Source organism: Bubalus kerabau, chromosome 8 (assembly GCF_029407905.1).
Source record: "Bubalus kerabau isolate K-KA32 ecotype Philippines breed swamp buffalo chromosome 8, PCC_UOA_SB_1v2, whole genome shotgun sequence".
Lineage (NCBI taxonomy): Eukaryota > Metazoa > Chordata > Mammalia > Artiodactyla > Bovidae > Bubalus > Bubalus kerabau.
In genome coordinates, this window is record NC_073631.1 from 107,340,167 (window position 1) to 107,366,415 (window position 26,249).

The 26,249-nt window shown below is 48.5% G+C and overlaps 2 protein-coding genes across 5 annotated transcripts; both read left to right on the forward strand.

Moving 5' to 3' along the window:
- The first annotated feature begins 484 nt into the window (after positions 1 to 484).
- Positions 485 to 15,556, forward strand: ADCK2 (aarF domain containing kinase 2). Of its 4 annotated transcripts, XM_055591110.1 has the most exons (9): positions 486 to 2,134; positions 3,826 to 3,972; positions 6,123 to 6,251; positions 7,212 to 7,307; positions 7,458 to 7,709; positions 9,231 to 9,359; positions 10,191 to 10,272; positions 10,558 to 10,611; positions 15,135 to 15,272. In XM_055591110.1, the coding sequence occupies exons 1-8, from the start codon at positions 1,202 to 1,204 to the stop codon at positions 10,590 to 10,592; spliced, it is 1,803 nt and encodes a 600-aa protein (XP_055447085.1). In that variant the 5' UTR covers positions 486 to 1,201; the 3' UTR covers positions 10,593 to 10,611; positions 15,135 to 15,272. The 4 variants fall into 4 exon arrangements, with proteins under 4 accessions (XP_055447087.1, XP_055447085.1, XP_055447084.1 ...); XM_055591108.1 differs by lacking the exon at positions 10,191 to 10,272 and having other exon boundaries at positions 489 to 2,134; positions 15,135 to 15,556; XM_055591109.1 differs by lacking the exons at positions 10,191 to 10,272; positions 10,558 to 10,611 and having other exon boundaries at positions 487 to 2,134; positions 15,135 to 15,556.
- Positions 15,557 to 20,115: 4,559 nt separating this feature from the next.
- On the forward strand, positions 20,116 to 25,722 carry NDUFB2 (NADH:ubiquinone oxidoreductase subunit B2). Its single transcript, XM_055591113.1, has 3 exons — positions 20,116 to 20,296; positions 24,118 to 24,262; positions 25,498 to 25,722. Exons 1-3 carry the CDS (start codon positions 20,190 to 20,192, stop codon positions 25,570 to 25,572), a joined length of 327 nt encoding a protein of 108 aa, XP_055447088.1. The 5' UTR covers positions 20,116 to 20,189; the 3' UTR covers positions 25,573 to 25,722.
- The last annotated feature ends 527 nt before the right edge of the window (positions 25,723 to 26,249 follow it).

A 26,249-nucleotide genomic window follows, 5' to 3' on the forward strand; every position in this document is an offset into this window, starting at 1 on the left:
TGTCAATTTACCCGGCGTTCCGCGTTTCCACGCTCTTTGTAAGGAAAGCTACAATGTCATTGGAGAGACAGACGCACAGTGGAGAGACCAGGTGTGGAGGGCGCGTTTGGCGTTAATTCTATTTGTGGGACCCGAGGACCCGAGGCGGAGAAGGCAATGGCAACCCACTCCAGTATTTTTGCCTGGAAAGTCCCATGGACGGAGGAGCCTGGTAGGCTGCAGTCCATGGGGTCGCTAAGAGTCGGGCAAGACTGAGCGACTTCACTTTCACTTTTCACTTTCATGCACTTGAGAGGGAAATGGCAACCCACTCCAGTATTCTTGCCTGGAGAATCCCAGGGACAGAGGAGCCTACTGGGCTGCCGTCTATGGGGTCGCACAGAGTCGGACACGACTGAAGCGACTTAGCAGCAGCAGCAGCAGCAGGACCCGAGGGCCGGGTAATCTCCGCCGGAGTCTGGGTCGCGTTCGCTTTAAAGGGGCGGTTCCCGAGCCGGCGGGCGGGCGGTCCCGGAAGACGAGCGTCGCGCGGCCTGGGCGTCGGAATCCCTGCTCCCCGGCCTCCCGGGTCCAGATCCACGGTCTTCGGACCCCCGGCCCCCCCGGGTTCCGATCTCCGGTACTCCGCTCCGCGAACCTCCTCTCCCCTTCCGCGCCCCTGGCGCCCAGACCTCCAGTGCCCTTGGGACCTCGGCTCTCTGGAGCCCTCACCCGACTCCTCCCCTCCGCGCGCTCGCTGCCCTGGCCCTCCGCCGTTCGCGCTGCCCACGCCCCCGGCCCCAGCTCTCCACCCCTCGCCTTATCTGGTTCTTCCTCACCCCCACCAGGCTCCCCGCACCGCGGCCCTCCGATCGGTCCCCCTCGCGCCCCTCTCCGAGCAGCCCTGCTGCGTCCTGGGCCTCGGCGGGTGCACTCTGGCGCCGGCGGGCGTGCGCGGTGACCCTACGGTCGCCCGACTCCGTCTCCGCTCGCGCGGCCACCTCGCGCAGGTCACGTCCCTGTCCTGGGGACTGCACACGGGCGGCCAGGTCTGCGCGCCCCGTTCATCTCGCTGCCGCCCCGCTCATCTCGCTGCCGCCCCGCTTTTAAACGGAATACTCAGCGGAGGCCCGGACTCATGTCCTCCTTGCGGAAAGAAGGAACATAGATGGGCCCTCCTTAAGTGGAGGCAGGCAGCCGAGGCCGTGACCTCTGGGAGAGGATGGTGACCCCCTGGCGCTTCTCTCTCAGGGTCTGCTTGGCGCACTTGAGAGGTTTTGCGCTCAGAAAGGAACTCGGCCTTCTGAGACCCTCTGGGGGCTGTCGCAAGGCTAGACTCTGTTGGCTTCTGCTTGGCACTTTGCCCAAACTCGTCTCCACCTGTGAGGACATTGGTGAGGGGGCTCCGGAGAGCGTACGTTGGCAGACCACCAGTTGGAGTGACCTAGCTAAAAATGGGCCGCTGGAAAGAGTCCCTCCGGAGGGGCGGCTGGGCTGGCTCCTCCTGCACGTGCGCATCTGGCTCAGAGCAGGGGCTCTCTTGGTAAAATTCTTCCCTCTCCTCCTACTCTATCCCCTCACCTACCTGGCTCCCAGTGTCTCCAGTCTCTGGCTCCACCTGCTTCTGAAAGCCACCGAGACTTCGGGCCCCACCTACATCAAACTGGGCCAGTGGGCCAGCACCCGGCGGGATCTCTTCTCAGAGGCGTTCTGCGCCCAGTTCTCCAGGCTACACGTCCAGGTGTCGCCCCATCCTTGGACTCACACCGAACACATCCTGCGCCAGGCCTTTGGGGAGGACTGGGGGAGGGTCCTCTGCTTTGAGAAGCAAGAGCCAGTGGGTTCCGGCTGCGTGGCCCAAGTGTACAAAGCGCGTGCCAATCCTGCCTTCCTGGAGAAGGACAGCATCCAGAGACTGGCCACGGCCTCCATACTGCAGCTCTCCTCGGAAACTGGGGCAGCTGGGGGGCTGGGCGAGCTCTCTGGACGCCTGGAGAAGGCCGGGAGGCCTCAAGAGAGTCTTGCCGACCAGTCATTTGTAGAAAGGCTGCTCTTCCCTAAACCGGACCTGGTTGGATCCAATGCATCCTTGTCTCAGGCTTCAGGGACCGCCCATGAACAGGAGCCAGATCACCTCGTCCCGGTGGCTGTGAAAGTAAGTGTTCTAATGTTTGCAGCCAGGCCCTCCCATCTCTAAAACCTCACCAACTCCACTGAGCTACCCAGGTCAGGATACAACCCTTTGCAAATTACCCCACGTTGCCTTCCGTTGATTTCTTTCAGCTTGACCATTATCTGAGTACCTGTGACACACAAGCTGTTTGATTTCTTGGCTTGAAGGAGAGTGATGCGAATGGCCTGAAAAAGGAAGATGAAGAGGCTCTGGTGTTGGCTCTTTCTGCGGGGGGAGGACCCATCATCCATCCAGCTGACCTCTTGGCTCTGGGGTCAGGATAAATGGGAGACAGACTAGGTTAGGTGTTACTGTGGCGAGTCCAAGAGGGCAGCATTCATTTTTACAACATCAGCTTCCTTCTCTGTTCATTTCCAGTCACCCCTGCCCGGCTCCATCATCTCTCCTCTCCACACCTTTCCATCCCTGATCCGAACACCCCCAGGAGAACTAGCGGATCCTAGTAGCCAATACCCTGGTGTTCTCACCCTCACAGAAAAATCCCTCCCACGGGGGCCTCACTGAGACAGGCTGAATCATAATTTCTAAGGGGAGAGCCTGACCTGGCCTTTTATAATTGCTGCAAATGAGTTGCAACATCAGGCATGTTTAGGAAACACTTGTCCAAAGTATCTTGAAGTTTCCCTTTGCTCTGTGGGAGACTAAAGGAGTAGATGTGCCCATCAAGTCAGATGCTTTATTTCATAGGTATGAGGTACCTGAGATGGGCATTCTTTTTAAACAGGTTCAAAAAAAAATTGCTTATTTATTTATTTGGCTGTGCTGGTTCTTAGCTGTGGCATGCGGGATCTCCTTCTCCCACCAAGGGTTGAACCTGGGCCCCCTGCATTGGGAGCCCAGAGTCTTAGCCACTGGACCACCAAGGAAGTCCCTGTACTAGTTTTTCTTACATGTTTATTTATATTCCACTTTATTCTGAAAAGGATTTGTGGTGGAGGTAGAGGCTGTTATCTGCGTGTTTTAAATGATGGAACAGGAGGCTGAGAAGAGGTTGAGTGGCCAGTCCAGTTTCATACAGGAGATGAGTTGCAGAACTGGAGTTTTTGAAACCCAGAGCTCTTTCCATCTCACCTCTGGAGTCCTGTAACTCTAGAGCAGTATTTTGCAGGCTTGGGACTACCTGACTCAGTTACCTGGACACTCAGTAAAATGCAGATTTCCACCTGGCCTCCCAGCCAGTCTGATTCAGTAGGTCCTGGAGGAGGCTGGGGGTCCACACTTTTACTAAGCAGCCCGTGTTGGCTTTTATGCTCGCTGATGTTTGGGAGCCGCTGATCTAAGCTCAGTGTTTCTGGAAGGGAGGCCAACCTGTTCTTCCCAGCAAAGCTGAGTGCCGCTCAGGGGAGCTGCCCTCCTGCCCCTCAGGAAGGCACAAAGGAATGGGTGTTGGACCTGCTTCCCCTCAGCCAGCTGATTGTCCTTTTTTTTCGGGGGGTGGTGGGGGACGTTGGCTGCACCACAAGGCACATGTGACCTTTGTTTCTCAACCAGGGATCGAACCTGCACCCCCTGCATTGGAAGCACGGAGTCTTAACTGCTGAATTGCCAGGGAAGTCCCCTAGATCTCTTTTGATGGTGGGACCCAGCTCTGGCTAGGCAAATGTGCCCTCCTGATTGAGCCCTCCTCTGTCTCACTGCTCCTCTTTTGGCAGGTATTGCATCCTGGCCTGCTCGCTCAGGTGCAGATGGACCTGCTGCTGATGAAGATGGGCAGCCGGGTTCTCACATTTTTGCCAGGAATCAAGTGGCTCAGCTTGCCTGAGATCGTGGAAGAATTTGAGAAGCTCATGGTGCAGCAGGTGAATTCACCTTCTCTCAATCGTAAATAGCACACGACAGTTTTTGCTGTTAGCAGCTGCTTAGTAAATGCTGAATGGATGAGCATTTTCCTGGGGCACTATGGCTAATGTAGAATATTAGTCAGGATAGCTGATATAACAAAGAATATCCAAACCTCAGTGAGTTAAGGCAGCAAGGTTATTTCTTGCTATTCTGTGGAAGTTCCATGCAGGTAAACTGAGGGAGCAGGTGGGAGTTCCACTCCATTGTTATTCAGGGACCCCGTTTCCTCCAAAATTAGTCATCTGGGGTCAGTGTGGAATGGGGAGAGAGACCATGAAGGGTCACATAAAGGATTCTGTGGCCAGGCCTGGAAATGATGAACCTCAGTTCTTCCAAGGCTACATGTCAAGCCCAGTGTAACTACGAGGGAACTTGGGGAAGGCGGTCTTGCATAGAGCCTGGGCTGCAAACGAAATGAGTCTGGTGGAACAGGTAGCATTATCTGTGCTGCAATCAATGGCCACACTCCAGGAGAAGAATCGGCGAAGTCACATACTGTGCCTTGGTTTTCCTTTGTTTCTGGGGTTTAATGAGTAGACAAGGGCCCTGTGCAGGGCCTCTGGGACACCTGTGTAAGGAGCCAGACTCAGTAGGCACAGTGGAGTCACTCAGGGCTCCAAGGAGCCATCTGTGCTGGCTTCCTGGCGGCTGGCACAGAAATTGACAGGCTTTCAGAGGCCGTGTGCCCAATCTTCATTTATATCGTCTGACTTAGGGTTTTAAGCCCCAGTGATGCATTTTCATGTTTATAAAGCTTGGCTTTATGATATGGAGGTGTCTACTTTTGGCAATAAAAGAAAATTAAAACAGAAAAATAGCTGCTGTTCCAACACCCATCTTGGTGTTAATACTCTCAGTTCCACCACTTGTTTGAGCTTCAGTTCTGCTTCAAGAAGTCTGATATGCATTGTGAGATCCCATCACTTCAAGTTCAGACCTCTATAGCTCTACAACTCACCCCATTTTGCCTTAAAAATCAACTCTTCCTACCAGCTGTAGCTCTCGGTGGTCTCATAATGCTGCCTGGCTTGAAAGCTTAGAGTCTGGGTGTATGTAGGGGGATGGATGTTCATTTATAAATTCATACAACAAGTATTAAAAACTGTTAGGATCTGGTGAACTAAGAAAACAAGTGGGGTTCCCTGAATCTCCTGTGATGGTGGGACCCAGTCCTGGCTGGGCAAATGTGCCCTCCTGATTGGTCCCAAGAAGTATATACTAGGAGGAGGAGGGCTGATGTGAAATATTTGTAGCACAAGTGCTAGTTACAATAGGAGTTCTTACGGGTTCAGCTGGGCTTAGCCGAGGCCCAACAGAGGCAGTGGTTATTCCACCCTGTGGGTCCAGGCTCCCCTGACTTGAGCGGAGTCTTGAAAGGAGAGTGTCCACAGTTAGACCCAATGGGGGAAGAACATTCCAGTCAGGTGGAGTACGGAAGGCACTCAGAGGGGAAGTGTTAGGCGGGCTGGGACATTCCCAGTCTACAGATTCGGTGCAGCGGGAGTTTGGGGCTGTAAAAGAAGGAGGCCATATCACAAGAGATGTACCTGGAGGGAGAAGCAGGGCCCAGACCATAACCCACCTCGGACATCATCCTAACCAATGCAGACTCCATCCTGCAGGTGGTGGGGGGCACCAGCAGATGGATTGTAGAGAGGGGAGGTGGGGGACAGGGAGCCCAACTAAGACACCTCTTTTAGGGTTCAGATGACTGGTTTCAAGTCACCTTGGGAGGAACAGTGGGATAGAAAAGAACAGCTCTGAGCGTGGTGAGGGCTGCAGAGCTGATGGCAGCGGGTCTCCCATGGGTGCGAAGGGTGAGAGAGAAGGAATCCTCTGCAGGGACTCCTGGGGGCCGGGTGAATGTGAACTCGGATAAGTTCTCCAGTGTCTCTGCTGTCTGCAGCTTGGAGTCATGTGGTGGGGAGGAATGGGGGGTCGGGACTTCCGGGGCGGCCCTCACCCTCAAGTGTCCTGGGAGTTCTGCAGGAGGTTAGCTGGGGCAGGCAGGTGAGTCTCAGGCTCTGCCAGCTCTTGGGGGGTTCAGCGTTGCTGTCCCTGGCCCAGACTACCCCCTCCCTCACCTCTTCTCTCCACTTGTCTGTAGATCGACCTGCGGTATGAGGCTCGGAATCTCGAACTCTTCCAGTGCAACTTCCTGAATGTGAACTCTGTCAAATTCCCCACGCCTCTGCGTCCCTTCATCACCAAGGATGTCCTGGTGGAGACATACGAAGTAAGAGTGAGAGCTTCCCCTAGCCGGTTGCCCTTTACTCACAGCCAGGTTGTCTCTGCTGCACAGGAAGGCTTGAGTCTGAGAGGGGTTTGGAGCCGCCTGACGGTGGGAGGTAGGGTAGCAAGGCGGGAAGAGCCCGGCCCTGCCCTCAGACTTGCTGGAAGTCTGCTCTGCCAATTGTATCTGACTCTGGTTTTTCCGTACACTTTTACAAAAAACCCGAATGACTTTTTTGGCCAACCCAATATTTGCTGGGTGGCTTCAGTTACTTCCTGTAGAACAGCAGGATACCCTTCCTGCCTTAGGAGTCAATGACACACTGAATGCAAAACGCCCTCCACACAGAGGAAGGGCCTCTTGGGCTTAGCTGTCTTCTGGTCCAGCTTCCTTTGTAAAGATGGTAATGAGACCCAGAGGAGTGGCCTGAATGACCCACTGTTGCTAGCTGTGTGACTTTGAGCAAGTTACTTAAACTCTCTGGGCTTTAGTTCTTTAATTTGTTAATTAAGGATTCCAAGATCTATCTCAATAGGCTGCTTTGACAATTAAATAACCGACCTGTATCAGGTGCCTATGGAGCAGCTCCCCTTTCTTCTCTCTTCCTTTTCTTTCTCCTCCAGTGAGGTCACAGAGCTCCTTCGTGTCCCTGTTGGCTGATTCTTGACTAGAAACAAGCTCACCCTGACCTCACAGCCTCTCTTACCTGTGGGCGGCAGTCAGTGGGTTTCCTCCCTGGGGAACCTATGGGACTTTTTGAGACGTATTACAGAAGGGAAGCGTAAACGTCGGTTACAACTCATTTGTGGGTGACGGATTCACAGGCATTATAGGAAAGGAAAAACGCTTCGGGTCACTCCCCAGTCAGAGGGAAGGCAGCAGCTGTGTGTCCCCGGGAGGATGAGGAGCTGCGCAGTCGCGGGCTGTGCGACTGAAGCGGTTCTCACCCCGACTTCCTCACAGGAGAGTGTGCCCGTGTCCAGCTACCAGCACGCAGGGATTCCCCTGGATGTGAAGAGGAAGATTGCGCGGCTGGGGATCAACATGCTCCTGAAGATGGTGAGCTCACGGCGGGGAGCGCGCCGCCTCGACTCCTTGTCCTGGATCTCCGGGAACCCGCCGTCACCCTGGAAGCTTTTCCGCGCGTGGCCTGGTGGAGGTGGGATAGTGAGGCTGACTCAGCCTGGAGTAGCTCTGGTCTCTCTGCAGATATTTGTGGACAACTTCGTCCACGCGGACCTTCACCCCGGGAACATCCTCGTCCAGGGCGCCGACGGTCTTGCCCAGGGCCCAGAGGCGCGGCTGCAGCCGGTGGACGTCTGCGAGGCGCTGGCGGTGGCCGTGTCGCCGGCCCGCTGCCCGCTGCGCCTGGTGCTGCTGGACGCCGGCATTGTGGCCGAGCTGCAGGCCGCAGACCTGAGGAACTTCCGGGCTGTCTTCATGGCCGTGGCCATGGGCCAGGTGAGGTCCTCCGGGCCCTGGAGGGGAGGTGGAGGGACAGGTGGTTGGAGCTGAGTTTTTTTTAAACCACTGGGCTCCTCAGGGTTTGTCATTCTTGTTAATGCTGGCATTTGCCAAGGGTGCTTCAGAGAGAGGAAGGAGGGATGAGGAAGAGGAGCCCAGGAGATGAAGCCATCCAGGGTCCATAGACAGAACAGGCTTGTTCCTGGCAGCAGATGGTTTAGGATGATGGGAAGAAATGCCTCCTTCTCAAGTGGTGTTCTGGTGGTTTCTCTGCCTTCCTCAGTCACTATAGAGTTGGGCTTTGGAAATGCTAGTTTCTTGACTAATAGCGGCCCCAAATGTGTGCTATCTGCTCTGAGAAGGTGGGGCTGGAAAGAAGCAGCGGCTCAGGGAACTTACTCTCCAGGTGTGGGAAGACACCTGGGGCAGGAGGAAATGACTGGTTTTCACTTCTCATCCCACGCCTCTGAGGGGCTCCAGTGGTTGAGGATTCTTATTTAGGAAAAGGGACTCAGCGAAACCTCTATGAGAGTCAACCTAAAGGGCCACATCAAGGGTGACAGTGAATTCTCCAGCAGGAAAGACCCGGGAAAGACGGAGCTGGACAGATTTCCCTGGTGGTCCACACTCCCAGTGCAGGGGGCCTGGCTTCAATCCCTGGTCAGGGAAATAGATCCCACATGCCGGGACTAAGAGTCTGCATACCGTAACTAAAGGTCCCACATGCCGCAACTGAGACCTGATGCAGCTAAATAAATAAATTTTGGGGGGAAAAAAAGAAAAACAAACCTGGGAAAAAAGGGCAAAATTGAGAGAAGCCCCTGCTTAGGAGGCTTCTGGGGTGGAGGAGGGGTGGTGGTGGGTAGACCAAAGGCTTGAGTCTGAGCCAGTTTGAAAGTGTCCCCGGGCCAAGGTTAAAGACCGAGGTGCAGTGGTGGGTTGGGGCTGGGAGGTTCTCCTCTGCACAGGTTTGGGCAAAGGAAGAAGGTCATAGTCAAGGAGGAAGAGCTTGACTCCCTGGCCATGACCAAGGGGGCCAGGTGAGTGTTAGGAAGACCTTGGAGCATCCTGGGTGTAGGAGGAGCCAGCAGGCTGTGAGTGGGGAATTCTGCTTGGGCAGGAAGACTGCCCTCGAGGAGAGTATGGCTAGTCCGCCCCGGAGCCAGGCCTCTGGGCCAGGCTGGTTGGTTGGCAAGCAGTGCCGTGAGGAGCGTGAGCAACAGGGCCCAGACTTGGCCACTGGGCCTGTGTGGCCTCAGAGACAAAGGAGACCACACAGCTCTGGCCTTTGATTGTGCTGAGCACAGGTGGGGCCTCGCCTCAAAAGGATCAAAAGGCTTTGATTGATAACCAGGTATTATTGGAAGGCAGTGAGGTAAAGTTAAAAATGGATGAGGGTGGGGCGCAAAAGCAGGAGGGTAGAGAAACTGGGGTGGAAAAAATTAGGATCTGAAGGCGTTTGGGCAGAGAATCCAGGGTTAGGCCCTCTTGATTCTAGCATGTTTTTCCATCTTCCAGGGTCAAAGGGTGGCTGAGCTCATCCTGCACCACGCCCGGGCCAGCGAGTGCGAGGACGTGGAGGGATTTAAGGCTGAGATGGCCCGGCTGGTGACCCAGGCCAGGAAGAACACCATCACCCTGGAAAAGGTGAGCAGGCCACTGGAGGGCTGGGGTTCCTGGGGTTTGGACCGACCTTGCCCTTGGACAGCGCAAACTGCAGGTCTAAGGGAGAAGTCTTGAGGGGACTTGAGTTTTTCTTTTTTTATTTATTTTTAATTGAAGGATAATTGCTTATCCAATATTGTGTTGGTTTTTGCCATACATAACATAATTGGCCATAGGTATACATATGTCCCGTCCGTCTTGAACTTCGCTCCCACCTCCTACCCCATGGCTTGAGTTTTAAGGCAGATAAAGAACAAACCTTTTCCTCTGCCCACATCCTCCAGGGGTAAGGAGGCCCACTAAAATCTCCAACTCTCAAGAGTGGCTCCTTGACCGGGCTCTCCTGGGCGGTTGCTGGGGGAGGGGGTGGTACATGTGATACTGCACACCTGTCCAGACCCGGGTGCTGTTCTGCAGTTTCATCTACATGGAGCTCAGCTGAGCATGGGGTGGGGGAGGGAGCACTGAGGCCCCTGAGTAGACAAAGGATTCACCTAGTGTTCACAACCTTTATTTAGACCTGAAGCAGAAAAGTGAAAGTGTTAGTTGCTCACCCATGTCTGACTTTTTGCAACCCCCACGGACTATAGCCCGCCAGGCTCCTCTGTCTAGGGGATTCTCCAGGCAAGAATAGTGGAGTGGGTTGCCATTCCCTTCTCTGGGGGATCTTCCCGGACCCAGGGATCGGACTCGGGTCTCCCGCATTGCAGGCGAATTCTTTACCATCTGAGCCACCAGGGAAGCCCTTACCTGAAGTGGGGCCCACTTTGAATTCTGCACACAGTTCTAACAAAGCTGACTTTTCTTCCCAAGTTCATTCCCAAGTCCACTCTAGCCAGATCGAGTCAGAACAAGAGGTGGCCCCCGGGCACTGAGGAGTGGCAGCTGGCCCTTGGTACTGCCTGTCTTATTTATTCTGCTGTGATTTCTGTATGTGCTGAGCGTGCTGGGGAAGAGGCCTCTAGGCTAGTTCTCCTGGGGGGGCGGTGGTCTTTGAACTCAGTCATGAGATGGAAGTTGGGCTTGTGTGAATGTAGTCCTTTTGGGGATTTGTCAGGCAGTCCATTTCCGATCACTGGGGTGTGTGTGGGTGTGGGTGTGGATGTGTGGGTGGGTGAGGGGCAGGTAAGGGAAAGAAGTGGCTCCCAGTAGCTCTCAGGCCCTTTGTTCTGTTTTCCAGCTTCAAGTTTCCAGCCTTCTCTCGAATGTCTTTAAGTTGCTGATGACTCACAAGGTGAGGCCTGGGCGGGGAGCTTGCGCTCTGGTCAGGCAGGAGGGAGGTCTGTGGGGAAGGCAAGTGGCCTTAGGGTTGTGGCAGGTTTTTCTCCTACAGAAGATCTCTTTTAGAAAGGTTCTGACACTGATCCCTCTGCTAAGAGTGCTGTTTCTACTCCCTGATGTCCAGCAAGGTTTTCCTTTGATCACATTGTAACCCTACATTGGTGGGGTTTTGGGGGAAAACTTTATGCTTTCTAAGAGTTTTGACAAGTTCTATTTTAAAAATGAATTAAATTTCATGTTAGGATTAGGGAAAGCTTTCATCATTGCTGGGGGCTGGCTTGGAGAGAGCTGGGAATGAAAACATACTCCTGGGAGTTCATTTGCTCAGGACGGGAAGGGTGAGGCTCATAGCCAGCTCAGTGCCCACCAGCTCTGACCTGGGCAGCCTCTCCAAGTCCCCGGAGGCTGCCAGGAGGGCCAGATGAGGCCGTGACACAGTGATCAGTGCGCTCTGACCTCCCTTTAGCCACCTAATTCAGTTGTATAACATTTATTAGTATCTGATTTAATCCCAACATTCCTTGAGGCTGGCACCAAGCAACTCGCCCTGGCCCCTGAGGCCACCTGACCAGGGACCCACTTCCAGTGACTTTGTACTTTAGCCCTGGGGCCCCCACTGGTACACAGCCTTCCTCACACCCTGCGTGGGACACAACGGTTACTAGTGCTTTAGATGTTTGCTGTTGTCATTGTGATTCCCAGGATGGGAGAGCAGAGAGAGGGCCAAGTACAGCCATTCTCTTCAAATATTTCACCAGGCACTTAATTTAAAATAATTTAAAAAATTTAAATTACGGTTAAAAACTAATATACAGTTTACCCCTACCCACCTCCAAGTGTACCGCTCAGCGGTGTCAACCACATCCACACAGTTGTGTAACAGATCTCTAGATCTCTAATAAAACCCTATTCCTACTGAACAAAAACTCTGTGTCTCTATTCCCTGAGCCCCTGGCAAGCAGAAGGTCCATGGTTTTGATGACTCTTGATTTTTCCTGTAAGTAGGATCATATGGTATTTGTCCTTCTGTGACTGGCTTATTTCACTCAATGGAGTGTTCTTGAGGTTCATGCATGTTGCAGCAGATGACAGGATTTCCTTTTTAAAGACCAAATAATATTCCATTGTATGTACTTAACCATATTTTCTTTATTTGTTCACCCTCTGATGGACATTTGGGCCACTTGTACCTCTTGGCTACTAAGAACAATGCTGCAGTGAACACGAGTGTGCAAATATTGCTTTGAGATCCTGGTTTCAAATTCTTTTGGATATTTACACAGAACTGGGATTGTTAGATGATATAGTTTTTTTTTTTTTTTTTAATTGAAGTATAGATTTATACAGGGCTTCCCTGGTGGCTCAGAGGGTAAAGCGTCTGTCTGCAATGCGGGAGACCTGGGTTCCATCCTTGGGTTGGGAAGATCCCCTGGAGAAGGAATGTCAGTCCATTCCAGTATTCCTGCCTGGAGAATCCCATGGATGGAGGAGCCTGGTAGGCTTCAGTCCATAGGGTCACAAAGAGTTGGACATGTCTGAGCAGCTTCACTTTCTTATAGACTTATACATATTATTATTATATATATATTTTTAGCTTTTAAGGAAGCTCCATACTGTTTTCCAAAGTCTACACAACTTTACACTCCCACCATGAGTGTGCATATGTAACATGCTGCTTTCTTCTGATTTGTCCATCTGACCCCTCAGACAACTTTCTGGGCCTTAACTGAGAAAAGACCCTTTACTTTCATCAAAGGTTATTTCCCCATGAGTCATCCTTCCGTTTCCTGACCTTCTGTCCACCTGAAAGCAGATTCCTGTTCTAGGTTTAAATCCTGGCTCAACTTCTCCTCATGTGGGCTTCCCTGGTGGCTCAGTGGTTAAGAACTCTCTTGTCAATGCAGGAGACATAAGTTCAATCCCTAGTTTGGGAAGAGCCCCTGGAGAAGGGAATGGCTACCCCCTCCAGTATTCTTGCCTGGGAAAACCCATGGACAGAGGAGCCTGGCGGGCTACAGGCCATGGGATCCCAAAAGAGTCGAACATGACTTGGTGACTAAAACAAACAACAGACTCCTCTTCACCCAGAGGACTTGAGCAAATCACTCAGCCACCCTGAACCTTAGCTTCCTTATCTACTGAAGGGGCATAATGAAGTTGATGATTAACTGGGTAATCCATGTAAACTATTATTACTGTTAACCTGCTCCAAAGAGGAAGAAACCCTGCTGTATTTGAGCAAAGCCAGGTGTGCTTGGTCTCAAAAAGCCTACTGTGGATTTCAAAGAATGACCATATTTAGATTTATAGTTTCTGGTGGTGTTTGTTGTTTAATCGGTAAGTTGTGTCTGACTCTTTGCAACCCCATAGCCTGTAGCCCACCAGGCTCCTCTGTCCATGGAATTCTCTAGGCAAGAATACTGGAGTAGTAGCCATTCTGTTCTCCAGGGGATCTTCCTGACCCAAGGATTGAACCCAAGTCTCCTGTATTGGCAGGCAGGTTCTTTACTGCTGAGCCACCAGGGAAGCCCAGTTTCTGGTGTGGCTGTGAACTTTTCACTTTAGTATTTTTTAAGCCATTCACATACTCACACACCTCCCTTAGAGAAGAGCTGTACACACTGCATCCCCCAGATTTTTTCTTACTATTTCTAGTGGGTGGGGGGTTGGGTGAATAGATGGGATGGTGGGGAAAATGACTGGATAGGGAAAAGAATGTTCAGTTCAGTTCAGTCACTCAGTCATATCTGATTCTTTGTTACCCCATGGACTGCAGCACGCCAGGCTTCTCTGTCCATCACCAACTCCTGGAGCTTACTCAAACTCATGTCCATGGAGTCAGTGATACCATCCAACCATCTCATCCTCTGTCCTCCCATTCTCCTCCTGCCTTTAATCTTTCCCAGCATCAGGGTCTTTACCAATAAGTCAGTTCTTCACATCAGGTGGCCAAAGTATTGGAGTTTCAGCTTCAGCATCAGTCCTTGTAATGACTATTCAGGATTGATTTCCTTAGGATGGACTGGTTGGATCTCCTTGCAGTCCAAGGGACTCTCAAGAGTCTTCTCCAACACCACAGTTCAAAAGCATCAGTTCTTCTGTGCTCAGCTTTCTTTATAGTCCAACTCTCACATCCATACATGACTACTGGAAAAACCATAGCTTTGACCAGACAGACCTTTGTTGGCAAAGTAATGTCTCTGCTTTTGAATATGCTTTCTAGGTTGGTCATAACTTTTCTCCCAAGGAGCAAGTGTCTTTTAATTTCATGGCTGCAATCACCATGTGCAGTGATTTTGGAGCCCAGAAAAATAAAGTCTTTCACTGTTTCCATTGTTTCCCCATCTATTTGCCATGGAGTGATGGGACTGGATGCCATGATCCTAGTTTTCTAAACGTTGAGTTTTAAGCCAACTTTTTCACTCTCCTCCTTCACTTTCATCAAGAGACTCTTTAGTTCTTCACTTTCTGCCATAAGGCTGGTGTCATCTGCATATCTGAGGTTATTGATATTTCTCCTGGCAATCTTGATTCCAGCTTGTGCTTCATCCAGCTAATTAAGCAGGGTGCACAAGGGTAATTAGCCTTGATGTACTCCTTTCCCCATTTGGAACCAGTCTGTTGTTCCATGTCCAGTTCTAACTGTTGCTTCTTGACCTGCATACAGATTTCCCAGGAGGCGGGTCAGGTGGTCTGGTATTTCTGTCTCTTGAAGAATTTTCCAGTTTATTGTGATCCACACAGTCAAAGACTTTGGCGTAGTCAATAAAGCAGATGTTTTTTTGGAACTCTCTTGCTTTTTTGATGATCCAGCGGATGTTGGCAATTTGATCTCTGGTTCCTCTGCCTTTTCTAAATCCAACTGGAACGTGTGGAAGTTCACAGTTCACGTACTGTTGAAGCCTGGCTTGGAGAATTTTGAGCATGACCTTGCTAGCATGTGAGATGAGTACAACTGTGTGGTAGTGGGAACATTCTTTGGCATTGCCTTTCTTTGGGAATGAAATGAAACCTGACCTTTTCCAGTCCTGTGGCCACTGCTGAGTTTTAGTGCAGCACTTTCAGAGCATCATCTTTTAGGATTTGAAATAGCTCAACTGGAATTCCATCACCTCCACTAGCTTTGTTCGTAGTGATGCTTCCTAAGGTCCACTTGACTTCGCATTCCAGGATGTCTGGCTCTAGGTGAGTGATCACACCATTGTGGTTTTCTGGGTCATGAAGATCTGGGTCATACAGTGTATTCTTAGAAAAAATACATTTCTGGGTCATGAAGTATATTTTTGCCACTTCTTAATATCTTCTGCTTCTGTTAGGTCCATACTATATCTGTCCTTTACCTGTAAGAATATTACATAGATGATAAAAATCATGTGGGCAGGCACACGATGTCAGGAGTGGATGTTGACCTGTTAACTCAGGATACTCTCCGTCTATCCGTGGGCTTCGGAAAGAACCCCTGTTTCTCTGTTTCAGGTAAAGCTTGAGAGCAACTTTGCTTCAATCGTGTTTGCCATCATGGTGCTGGAGGGGCTTGGCCGCTCACTGGACCCTAAACTGGACATCTTGGAGGCAGCAAAGCCCTTCCTCCTAAAAGGACTAGTGACCTCCCGCTGATGGCAGCAGTGGGGGCTTCCTTGTGGAACAAGAGGCCGCTCCCAACAGCCTCTCCTGTGGCAGCTTGGATGTCCTAGGACTGGGATTGTGGAGGGCCTGCCACTGTGTTTCACTCTGGTTTGGTTTCAAGCATCTGTTTCCAAAGGTCTGGGTTTCCTGGGGAAGTAAAAGGAGGGAGGGGTCCTGACAGCTCAGGCATGGAAGCGGGGCCTGGTGTCAGAGAAACTGTTTCAGGGAAAACATTCTCTGGAGGAGGATGAATAAACTTAGTTATTTTGTTTTCTGGTTTTTTCTCTTCTCTTAACATCTGTACTCCTGGATCAGGTTGGTCTTCCTGGTCCTTTCCAGACTCTGATATTTAGGTTAGAAAATGTCACAGAATCCTCTAGACCCATGGTTTCCAAATTTTGGGGGGGTGTGGCACATACCTTGCGAGATCTTTATTTCCTGACCAGGGATTGAACCCATGCCCTTTGCACTGAGTCCTAACCACTAAACCGCCAGGGAATCCCCCCAGGTATTTTGTGTTGTTTTTCTGTTTTGTTTTTTCTCCTCAAATGTTTTGATTATGTGCCCTGTTGGTAAAGGGTTGCATATATTTATATATACATGCACATATAATTTATTTATAAGGTTTATACAGGTTCTACCATCACCAGCAAATCTCTGAAGACAGAGCTTACACTTAGGGCACGTTTCACTGTATCTCAAATTATCCTTTTGATAATTTAAAATCTTTTTTGCCAATCTTGCTAAATTTTATTATAAGGTAAAATGAAAAAAAAACCCACAATGATCAATGGTTAATGTGACATACTAGAGATAGGAACAGAGTCAGCTCCACTATTTTACTTGAAGTTTCCCTGTGCTCACATATTAGCATTTAGATACTGTTTTTTTCTGAGCATTCTACGGGGCTAATTTTGGTTAATATTAACAAACAGATAATATAATCAGTACATTTCTGTTAGGGCTTCCCTGGTGGCTCAGACAGTAAAGAATCTTCCTGCAATACTAGAGACCCTGGTTCCATCCCTGATCAGGAAGATCCCCTGAAGAAGGGCATGACAGCCCACTCCAGTTTTCTTGCCTGGGAAACCCCATGGACAGAGGAGCCTGGGGGGGCTATAGTCCATGGTGTCGCAGAGAGTTGGACACGACTGAGTGGCTAACACTTTCACATCCTGTTAACCAGGACTTGAGATTCGCAGTAGCACCCAGCGACACTCCAGCAGTGAAGGAAAATGGGGCGACCATTGCCTGGCCCTCTGCACTGGGCCAGTTCACAGGCCATTCTCTCAAAGCTGTTCTGACACGTGGCTGGCCCACATGGACTCAGAGCATCCCAGGGTCAGTTTGCAGAGTGGATATTAATAAAGCTTAATTTCTTAATTTTGTTTAAAAGGAATGTTTTCTCCTGCATCCCAGTGGATTCTCCTGCTTGTTTTGGAGACTGCTCTAGACAGTGAGTGGAAAGTCAAGTGTTCCTGCTCTCTGAGTCCTGCTGTGACTGAAGGACTAGATTCTCCCATTCTTTCCTTCTTAAGGATAAAGTTCCTGTCTTTTAGGGAACAACTGAGAACAGAAGTTATCTTTAGATGTTGGACAGAGATTCCCTTGGTGCAGTTTTTTTTTTTTTTTTTTTAGAGGGGTGGAGATGTTATTGGCACTTCCCAAGTCTTGAGGGTAGGGCATTTGAGTCAGGCAGGGAGAGCTTGGGGGCTCCAGGTAACCCTGTTCAGCTCCCTCCTATGGGCAAACCAGCCATTCAGCCCTTTGTGCCAAATGCACATGCATTTGTGCTGTGGGCCAAGAGACGGGGGCACCAACACAGAGTGATGTCTCCCTGAGTGAACACCAGCACCTCTGAACCTTTCTTGAAAGCCAGTGGATTCCATCAACTTACTGCGATAATCATTAGTTATCTCTCACTGCATACACACTACCCACAAATACAGCAGTTTAATACCTGGTAGTCTCTGCAGGTCAGAAATGTAGGCGAAGCTTGGCGGGTCCTCTGCTCAGTCTTGCATGGCTACAAGCATCTTGGGGCTCCACTGGGGTAGGTCTGAATTCAGGCTTACTCATGTAGTTCCTTGTGGGGTGCTGGACCGAGCGCCTCAGTAGCTCAGGAGCCATTACAGCAGCAACAGAAAATGACCACAGGTTGAATTGAAGAGAAAAATGGTTATTAATGGCTGTGCTTTAATATAGGTAATTTGCTGATTTTTAAAATAAGCATCTTAAAAAGGCTAAACTTGATTTATACATTCATCTTCATAAGGAGAAAATGCTACTTCTTGGGTGTAAGTAGATAAAGGAGCAATGGGGCATCACTTGGAAGGGAGATCCCAGTTTAGTCCCTCCAAAGTAGAAAGAACAAGGTTCATTTCTGTGTTAAAACTGCTGGAAAGGTAAGTTCTTTCTTCTTTTGGAGACTTGGAGGGAAAGGGTGATCAAGCAACCTTTAAACGTAGAAAATTAGGGAATTCCCTGGCGGTCGGTGGTTAAGACTCAGTGCTTTCACTGCCATGGTCCATGTTCAATCCCTGGTTGCAAAAGTAAGATTCCAAGAGACATGTGTGCAGCCAAATAATAAATAATAAAGACATGTGTGCAGCCAAATAATAAAGAACAAAAGTAGAAAATTAAATAAACATGAAGCCTTGTGAACAAGTTTTTTTTTCCTTCCTCATTCCCCTGCAGTGTGCTTTTCTGAGAATCAAAAAGAGGGCCATTGTGCAACCTGCAAAAGGCAGTCAGGGATATTTGCCCTTGGAATTTTTAGAACATGTCTGCAACACAAACATGCGTTGCTGTTACACAGTCAAAATAGTGTGCTGATGGGGACCCTAAACTTTTCATAGTAAAAAATCAGAATTAGTGATGCAAAACATTAGAGCTAAGGACCACACAAATGGTCTATAGAACAATATTGTTTTAAATACAAGCCAGCATTAAAGTTAAAAGTTTTTATTTTGTAATTGAGCAAGAAAGATGGGCGGTAAGTGAATTTTAGTTTACCTGAAGAGCTTTTGCAGCCGGGAAAATATTGACAAAGTAATAAAAAAATTGCTGAGTACATGCTGTGGGCCAGGTACTCTCTTGAATGGCTGATGAAGGGTACTGAGACCTGGAGAAGTGACTTGTCCAAATGGACAGAGCTAACCATTGGTAGAGCTGAGGCTGAACTCCGGATTTTCAGACTATGAAGTTCTTTGGAGTGTTTTTGTTTAAGCTGGGTTTTGTTTGTTTGTTTGTTTGTTTTGTGGCCTAGGAATCACAGCATTGTTCTTTCCTAGGAGCAAGGCAGGCAGCTCTATAATATGGGCAGAGAGCTCTCTTTGGAAGGATGGAAGACCCTGCTCTCCCCATTCATGAACATCTCTTAATGGTTTGTGCATGTACTAGGAAGGGTAAATAGTGAATGGTAGTCCCAGAGAAAGCCACACTATTGCATATCAGCTGGAAAGTCAACTTGCCCCCAGAAAACAGTACATTCTTTCTTACAGTTTATATACTTAGAAGTTAGGACAGGAGAAGGCAGGAGTGGGGAGGGATAGCGGGTGGATGTGGGGAGGGGCATGATTTCTACAGGGCCAGAGGGTCAAGCAGTAAGTCGGCAGAAAGGTGTGTTGTTTGTTTGCTAAGTCTTGTCCAACTCTTTGCGACCTCTTGGACTGCAGCACTCCAGGCTTCCCTGTCCTTCACTGACTCCCGGAGGAAGCCTTTTCTCCAGGGAGAGAGGTTCCTAGCTACTGGGCACATGGAGGCCCATTATTTGCCACAGGAGGAGTGTCAGTTATATTCAATACACTTAAATCCCTAAATTTCAGGTCTATGTTTCTCTCCATAAATTTCCAAATTTTCATGCTTATCACTCAGTGTGAAGTCTTCAGTGCTTGGCAGGTGATCCATTTCAAATCGACATCTCCAAGGTGTGAGGCTGGCAGGTTAAGTTTATAAAAATGAGAATTCTTAGGAAAACTATAACTCATAAGTTGGGACACTAAGAATTTGGGAGCTGGAGTTCTCAAGGATGGAGAAAGGGGTTCTTCAGCTCCCCAAAGTTTGGGAAGTTTGGAGTTCATTCAGGGCTTAATACAAGGCAATATTAAGAGACAAACGCCAAGAATCCAGGGCTGGCTCAGGATCCAGGGATCGGGAGCACCACGTATATTGGGGGTCTGCTAAAATGCAGATTGCTTGGCCCTACACCAGACATAATAGCTGGGGTCGGACTCCTCAGGGGATTCTGATACCTCCAGTCCAGGTGCTGACATTTGAGAACCACGGGCTGCGGGTTGGTTATCAAGCTCAGGTTTGCAGGACAGCCGTATAACGATGAAGGCTTCAAAGAAATCGTGTAGCCTTTGCAGGGGAGGAATACAATGGACTAGCTTTGGGAAGGACAGACTGGTTCAGAATGGATCTGGCAGCCTAGGAGGGTCTGGAAGAGTAGTTAATTCGGGAGGAGCAGGCAGAGGGGCGGGTCCGGGTGGGGTAACAGCGCCTAGATCAGCACCGGTAGCAAAGAGCGAGCTGTGTCAGCGTTAAGTTTCTGTGTCCGAAACAGAGGGCTCCAGGAGCTGAGCGCCGAGGTCCGGCACGCCCATCCCTGGCTCCACCAGGGCCGTCTACACCCCTGACCTTTCGTCAGGGCGCCACCAGGCCCACAAAGCGAGACCCCGTCTGGTGGCGCGAACGGCGCGCTCAGGCGGCGGCCCCGGACGCTATCACCTCAGGGAAGGGACTGAGACGCTCCGTCGGTCAGGTAACTACCGCTTCCCCGCCCCTCCCTACGTCACAGGGAGGGGGGGGGGGGCGGGTCGGCTCTGTGACGTCATGGGGGGGGGTGTGCCAGCGGAAGTGACGTGAAGCGGCGGTGCGGCCTGGGTAACGGCCGGGCTAACGATGGCTGGTATGTCGGTTCTGAAGCGACTGGCGCCTTTCGCTCACGTTGGAGGCCACCTCTTCAGAGGCCGCTGCGCGAGGGCGGCTGGAGCCCGTGGCGTCCGTCGGTGAGTATTGCCTACGGTTGGGGCTTCGCCCGCTTCTAGCGGAAGGCACTAGCCTTCGGGACGCCCTCACCTTGACGCCGAGCAGCAGGGGCAGATCCTGGTCTGCGGCGGCCTCCACCCCTGAGGCATGCTGGGACTTGGAGTCTGACGGCGCGACGCCGGGGCTGGGGGAGCCGGTAGAGGTGTATATCTGACGGTCTCGGGCCAGAGGGAGGCTGCCCCTGGGAAGCTGACCAGTTGAACGTGGAGACAGTTGGAGCTAATCTGGAATCAAGGACAGGAGCTGAGGAGGCGAGGGCGTCAGGGAGAGGAAATCACCTGTACAGGGTAGTTTGAAGCTTCAAGCTTGAGGCAAGATGAGGCCAGAGATGAGGCCGGAGACCTCGGGTCATAGGGAAAGAATGGAAGAGGCTCCTTATGCGTGGCTATGCCCTAGCTTCCCTGGTGGCTCAGACGGTAAAGGATCTGCCCGCAATGCGGGAGACCCGAGTTCGATCCCTGGATCAAGAAGATTTCCCCGGAGAAGGGAATGGCAACCTACTCTAGTATTCTTGCCTGGGGAATCCTCTCAACAGAGGAGCCTGGCGGGCTACGCTCCATGGGGGTCACAAAGAGTCGGACACGACTGACCGACTAAAACACAGAGGCCTGCCTGAGAGATTTCCAACAGAGGCGCTGATCGGTCGTTTTAATCAGATGTCACGTGGGCACGTTTTAATTCTAAAAAGTTACTATGGTTGTAGAGTGGTGAATTAGGCCTCCAAGGCACGAGAGTGGAGTGGGAAAGGGTGGGAAGAGAGCCAAAAGTGGATGTTTGGGCAATGTTGGAAGTTTTCTTTTAAAAAATATTTTATAGAACAGTTTTCTGTCGCCCCCCCCCAAAAAAAAATTGAGAGGAAGGTACAGAGATTTCCCATAAACCCAAGCCACACATGCATAGCTTGCTTCATTATCAGCATCCCCCACCGGAGGGTACGTTTGTTACAGTTGATAAGCCTATGTTGACAGATTATTGTCACCCAAAGCCTGTAGTATCCTTTAGAGTTTACCTTTGCAACACCAGAATTTAAGAGAGTGAGCAAAAGCAGAGTCACCCATGATGTAGCGGGAGAAGCCCACTGGAGAGCCCAGTGCTGATGCCGAGAGGGCAGGTCTACCAAAAGCAAGCTGGGAGTGCAGAGAGATTAAGAGCAGGACTGAAAACAGTACACTGGATTTTCCCAGGTGATGTTCCAGGCCCCTCTGACCACGGTCCACACTTTACCAAGACGCACTGCAAAATAGTGGTTAAAAGCAGGATTCTGCCCCCAGACTGTCTGTTCAAATCTCACCTCTGCCACGCTCTTGCTGTCTGATCTTGGAAAAGTTTCATGATCTCTTAAGAACTGAGTTTTCTCACCGGTTTATTTGGGATAATAATGTTGACTCCCAGGGAAGTAAACGAGTAACAAATCTCTGAAGTGTTGTGAGTTGCTGGTACTCAGTAAAGACCATACAAGTATTGTATAAAGAGCTGTTGTTATTAGGGAACTGAGACCCAGCTAAATGAAAAGATTGACTTGTCTAAAGCCACGTGTCTGTTATGAATATGGAATTGGGACAGATGTAGAATGGAGAAAAGGAAAAGGCATGTGTGACCTGAGAAGGACAGAGATCGAGAGCCACCAACAACAGCCTTTGAGCCTGCGTGGGAAGACGAGGGGGTGTTCCTCTTTGCTGCGGTCTTGGTACTTCCATGCCAAGATTTTAATGATTTATTAAAAGTTAAAAAAAAATTAATCTGTCGTAGTTTCTATTTGGAGGGATGTTCAGGCCTATCTAGTTTGCCTTAGTGCAGTTAACAACTTCCTTGGAACATAAAATTAGATGTTTATGGACTCTTTATATTCTTTAATCATGGCAATCATTATGTCGTCCATCCTTTCTCTAATTGCAGTGTTTCAAATCTTTGTTCAAAAAGATTTATACCTTGCAGTCAATGACCCACTTATTTCATAGTTAAAACAAGATGTAACTCTCACAATAATGAAATGTGGAGAGTTCCTGGGAAGGGGTTTAAACTATAATTTTCAAAACTTATTTTAAATGAGTTTAACTGATGGGCACTTACTACTAGATTGTATCTAAAACTTGTCAAAAAGGAAGCCTGTTGTTAACATATTGAATTCCCACCCCCATGGTTTGTTTACATAATGTAGTATCTATGCACAGATAGCTCCTGCATAGGTACTGTTAAATAAAATTGGCATACAGAAACAGTGTGATAAATTCAGGGTGTAAAGTAGTGATGCTTGACAGAAGCTTTTAAAAGTAACATGTGCGGAGGGTTATTGGTGGCTCAAACAATAAATGCACATGGAAGCGCTTTGCAGTCTGTAAAGTTCCATACAAATGTAATACCATATTCTAAGTAAAAAATTAGTACTATATGTTAGTAAAAGATTACCTAAAAACTGACTAAAGTTTAGAAGCTGGCTTTAATAAATGTTTGAAAAAAAAGTAATATATGGTCACTGTAAAAAAGGATACATACTTACATGAATACACACATGCATGCAGAAAGAATAAAACCCATTTCTTATACCATCTGTAGCTAATTACTATTAATATTTTATATAGAATCTTTCAAATAAAAGTGTTGGATAGATATTTACATAAATATGGAATTAATGTTGTTTGTGGGCAGTATTTAAGAGCTTGGGCTTTGTCACCAAACAATAATAATACTCCAGTGTCCTCATTTGTAAACATTGATAACCATAGATCTATCTCATCAGGTTGTTTTGAAAATTAAATGATAATGTATAAAGTGCTTTGTGTGGTGTCTGACAGGTGATAAGACACTCTGTAAATAGTAACTATTAGTCATCTTTTAGAGTAGAAGAGAATAAAAAGGGTACTAGGTAATATGTATCGAGAACCATGGAAGTATTAATATTCACAAAACTGTCGTGCATTATGAAGTAATTTTACTGAAGTTTTTGTACAGATATTCATTTCTGTGTCAAACAAAAGGGAACATTGTTTTATAAGCTGATTCTTACCTGGAATGAAATTTGTGAACACGTTTTATATAGAAACTTTCTTTGAAATTCTATATCCATTTTTATGTAATAGTATATGTATAGCTGTTGAAAGGGACTTAAAAGTAGCCCTGTTAGGTACAACTTACATTATTTACATTAGATTCAAGCTATAATAATTAAACTCCAACAAAATAAAATGAGTAAAGCCCTATGTATGATATCCCACACCTTGTCAACAGTATCTAAATGAAAAAACAAAAAACAGAAAAACTTGTTCAAACTTAACTGTTTAAGTCTCTTTGCTTTGTTCAGTGCTGTTGGCTTATTAAAAAGGATCTAAGTTCTCTTTTCCATAAAGTGGTCTTTTAATAAAGATTGTATTACTAATACAGCAGAGGACATAATTTGTCTTTGAAACAGATGGCTCTCCAGAACAAAATTAATTTGCTGATTTGTTTCTCTGGATAAGCTAGTGACCTACTACAGATTCACGATCCCTTAACCGTGTGGGGCCAGTACCCCCCTAATCAGCACATTCATATCTGGTGTAAAATGTGTGGATATTCACTGAATGAACATCATAATTAGCCTCTCGTCAGTTCAGGCCAGTTTTTGCCGCTGCACAGGTTTACAGCACGCTTATGCAAGTGGAGTATTTTGAGGGACCATGGAGCATTATCCTTGTTTTTTTTGCGGAGGAGGAGAGAAAGGTTTAGTTTCTGGCTGTAACTCATAGAGTTTTGGATGAGCTCGAAGACAGGGCAAGCTGCTTCACATGTCCGTTTTGTCATGTAGGGCTGGTGGAGGTGCGCACATTGAGCCCCGGTACAGACAGTTCCCACAGCTGACCAGATCCCAGGTGATCCAGGCCGAGTTCTTCAGTGCGACCATGTGGTTCTGGATTCTCTGGCGCTTCTGGCACGACTCAGATGCTGTGCTGGTAAGTGCTGGAGAGTAGTCCTTGTCCTTCTTTGGGTGTGGGGAGGGAAGATATGTTAACAGCTTAGATTGTTTTTCTGTTTGTAGCCTGTTTTTCTATCTGGAGGTATGTTGTCCTTATGTGTATGCAGGGATCCTTTTATTTTAGGAAACATTATCATCTCTGACCTTTTCCACCCAGGGATGTACACGTAGATACTGCGTGTCTTACGGTTGCCAACTGGTGGCCGTATCTGGAAGGGAGACTACAGAAGCTAATTCTCTTACCTTCCAAGCTGGGTAGGGGGTTTTCGGCAGGTAAAGTTTCACCCTTAAATGCCTTTAAATGATACATGTCATCTAGTCTGTCTAGAGGCCCAAGGCAGCCAGGTTAAGTGGAATGGATGTGAGCTAATTTGTCTGAAGCAGGGAAATTAATTACTGGTGACCTTCTAACATGTAACTGGCCTCAAATGAGCTTTTAATCACATTTGCACAGATGCCATTCTCTAGGAAACTACAGTTTTAGGCCATTGAAATCCGTGCTTATTGATCCAGAATACTTTGAATTTCAGTAAATTTAGTTAAATTTTTTTAAGGATAGGGAAAAATCTTAAATTTACACAGTGAGTTCTAGAAGCATCAGGTTGATTGGTGCCCCACTTCTCTTAGAATGTCTGTGCCCGCGTCACCCAGAAAGAGGCCACCTGGTGTCCGGGAGCTGGCGGCGCATGGACTCCTCTGCCTCACTGTGGGGCGGCCGCCGGGCCCGTGTGGCAGGAGGCGGCGCAGGCCCTAGAGGAGTCCACACGAAGCTCTAGGCCTCCCAGCGGGAACGGCAGGACAGTTTGAGACACTATGTTTTGTCAGGGATTCAAGACAACACTGTTGTCAAGGGAGTCACAATTCAGGGATTCTTGTGACGTGGGGTGTCTTTGAAATCTGTTGTCTCCGTTCCCCCTTCCTTCCATCCAAAACTCATACTCAAATGCTGGCTCAGGCAGAAGCTCCAAAATGGCCAAGCTTCTCAAATTCAGGCCGCGGCGCATTCTGAACAGATTGAAGAATAGTTGGACCATCAGATGGTTGAAGTGCAATAGAATTTGCTCCTGGGGTATATAAAGGATTGTTTATTATTTAAATCACTTTCCCCACCAAGATTTCTTTTAAAATTTAATCAACTGTATGGAGTATAGATTATTAATAGTTTTGTGAAGTATAGATTCTTGAACTTTTTTTTTAATTGATTGTCCTTAGGGTCACTTTCCTTATCCCGACCCTTCCCAGTGGACGGATGAGGAATTGGGTATCCCTCCGGATGATGAAGACTGAAATCGGAGGCTCAGCTCTTGCCAAATGGGTGCACCCCATGTTTCTTGTTATGTTTAACATTTGTCTGTAAACATGTTTTGACTTTGCACCTATGGTGGTTCCGAAGAAACAGTGCATTTTATAACAGTATAAAGACTAATTAACACATCATGTCTAACTTCTGGTTTTCCTATTTTCACATTTGCTGTCATTCTGCCCCTTCCTCCCCCTACACACTTTTAGTCTCATCTTCCTTTTCATGTTTTAAAAAATTATTTTTTCTTCAGCTTTGTTACAGTTTAGGGTCCCATTTGTCTGTCTATTGATCAAAGACTTTAAGCACCAGCTCTGCTGGACAAGATAGATAGGGAGCTTGTTTGTAGTTACAGAAATAGTTCTAATGAAAAATTTGAGCATATGGGAATGTTACATATTGGAATTGTGTGGAAATTAACTCTTTCAACAGTAAAAGGTTATGGCCCTTTCATTTTCCAGAACAGGAGGTTTTTCTTTCAAAAGGAAGATACTGGGAGGAATTCTTTTCCTCATAAATCCTTCAGGGATTAAGACACTGCATGGATAATAGATGTAAAATAAAGCCCAGACTCTTAAAGCTTTTAAAAGAAAGCACAGGAGACTATCTTAATAATCTTAAGGCAGACAAAAAACTTTTGGAGAAAAGCACTGATTAAAATAGT

What these genes read in the sequence shown, in the direction of transcription:
- ADCK2 (XM_055591108.1), top strand. Translation starts at nt 1,202, where the DNA reads ATGGTGACCCCCTGGCGCTTCTCTCTCAGGGTCTGCTTGGCGCACTTG. An exon ending in AGAAGCTCATGGTGCAGCAG is followed by an intron (nt 3,973 to 6,122) that starts GTGAATTCACCT and finishes ACTTGTCTGTAG; the next exon opens with ATCGACCTGCGGTATGAGGC. An exon ending in TCCTGGTGGAGACATACGAA is followed by an intron (nt 6,252 to 7,211) that starts GTAAGAGTGAGA and finishes ACTTCCTCACAG; the next exon opens with GAGAGTGTGCCCGTGTCCAG.
- NDUFB2 (XM_055591113.1), top strand. Translation starts at nt 20,190, where the DNA reads ATGGCTGGTATGTCGGTTCTGAAGCGACTGGCGCCTTTCGCTCACGTT. An exon ending in GGAGCCCGTGGCGTCCGTCG is followed by an intron (nt 20,297 to 24,117) that starts GTGAGTATTGCC and finishes TTTGTCATGTAG; the next exon opens with GGCTGGTGGAGGTGCGCACA. An exon ending in ACGACTCAGATGCTGTGCTG is followed by an intron (nt 24,263 to 25,497) that starts GTAAGTGCTGGA and finishes GATTGTCCTTAG; the next exon opens with GGTCACTTTCCTTATCCCGA.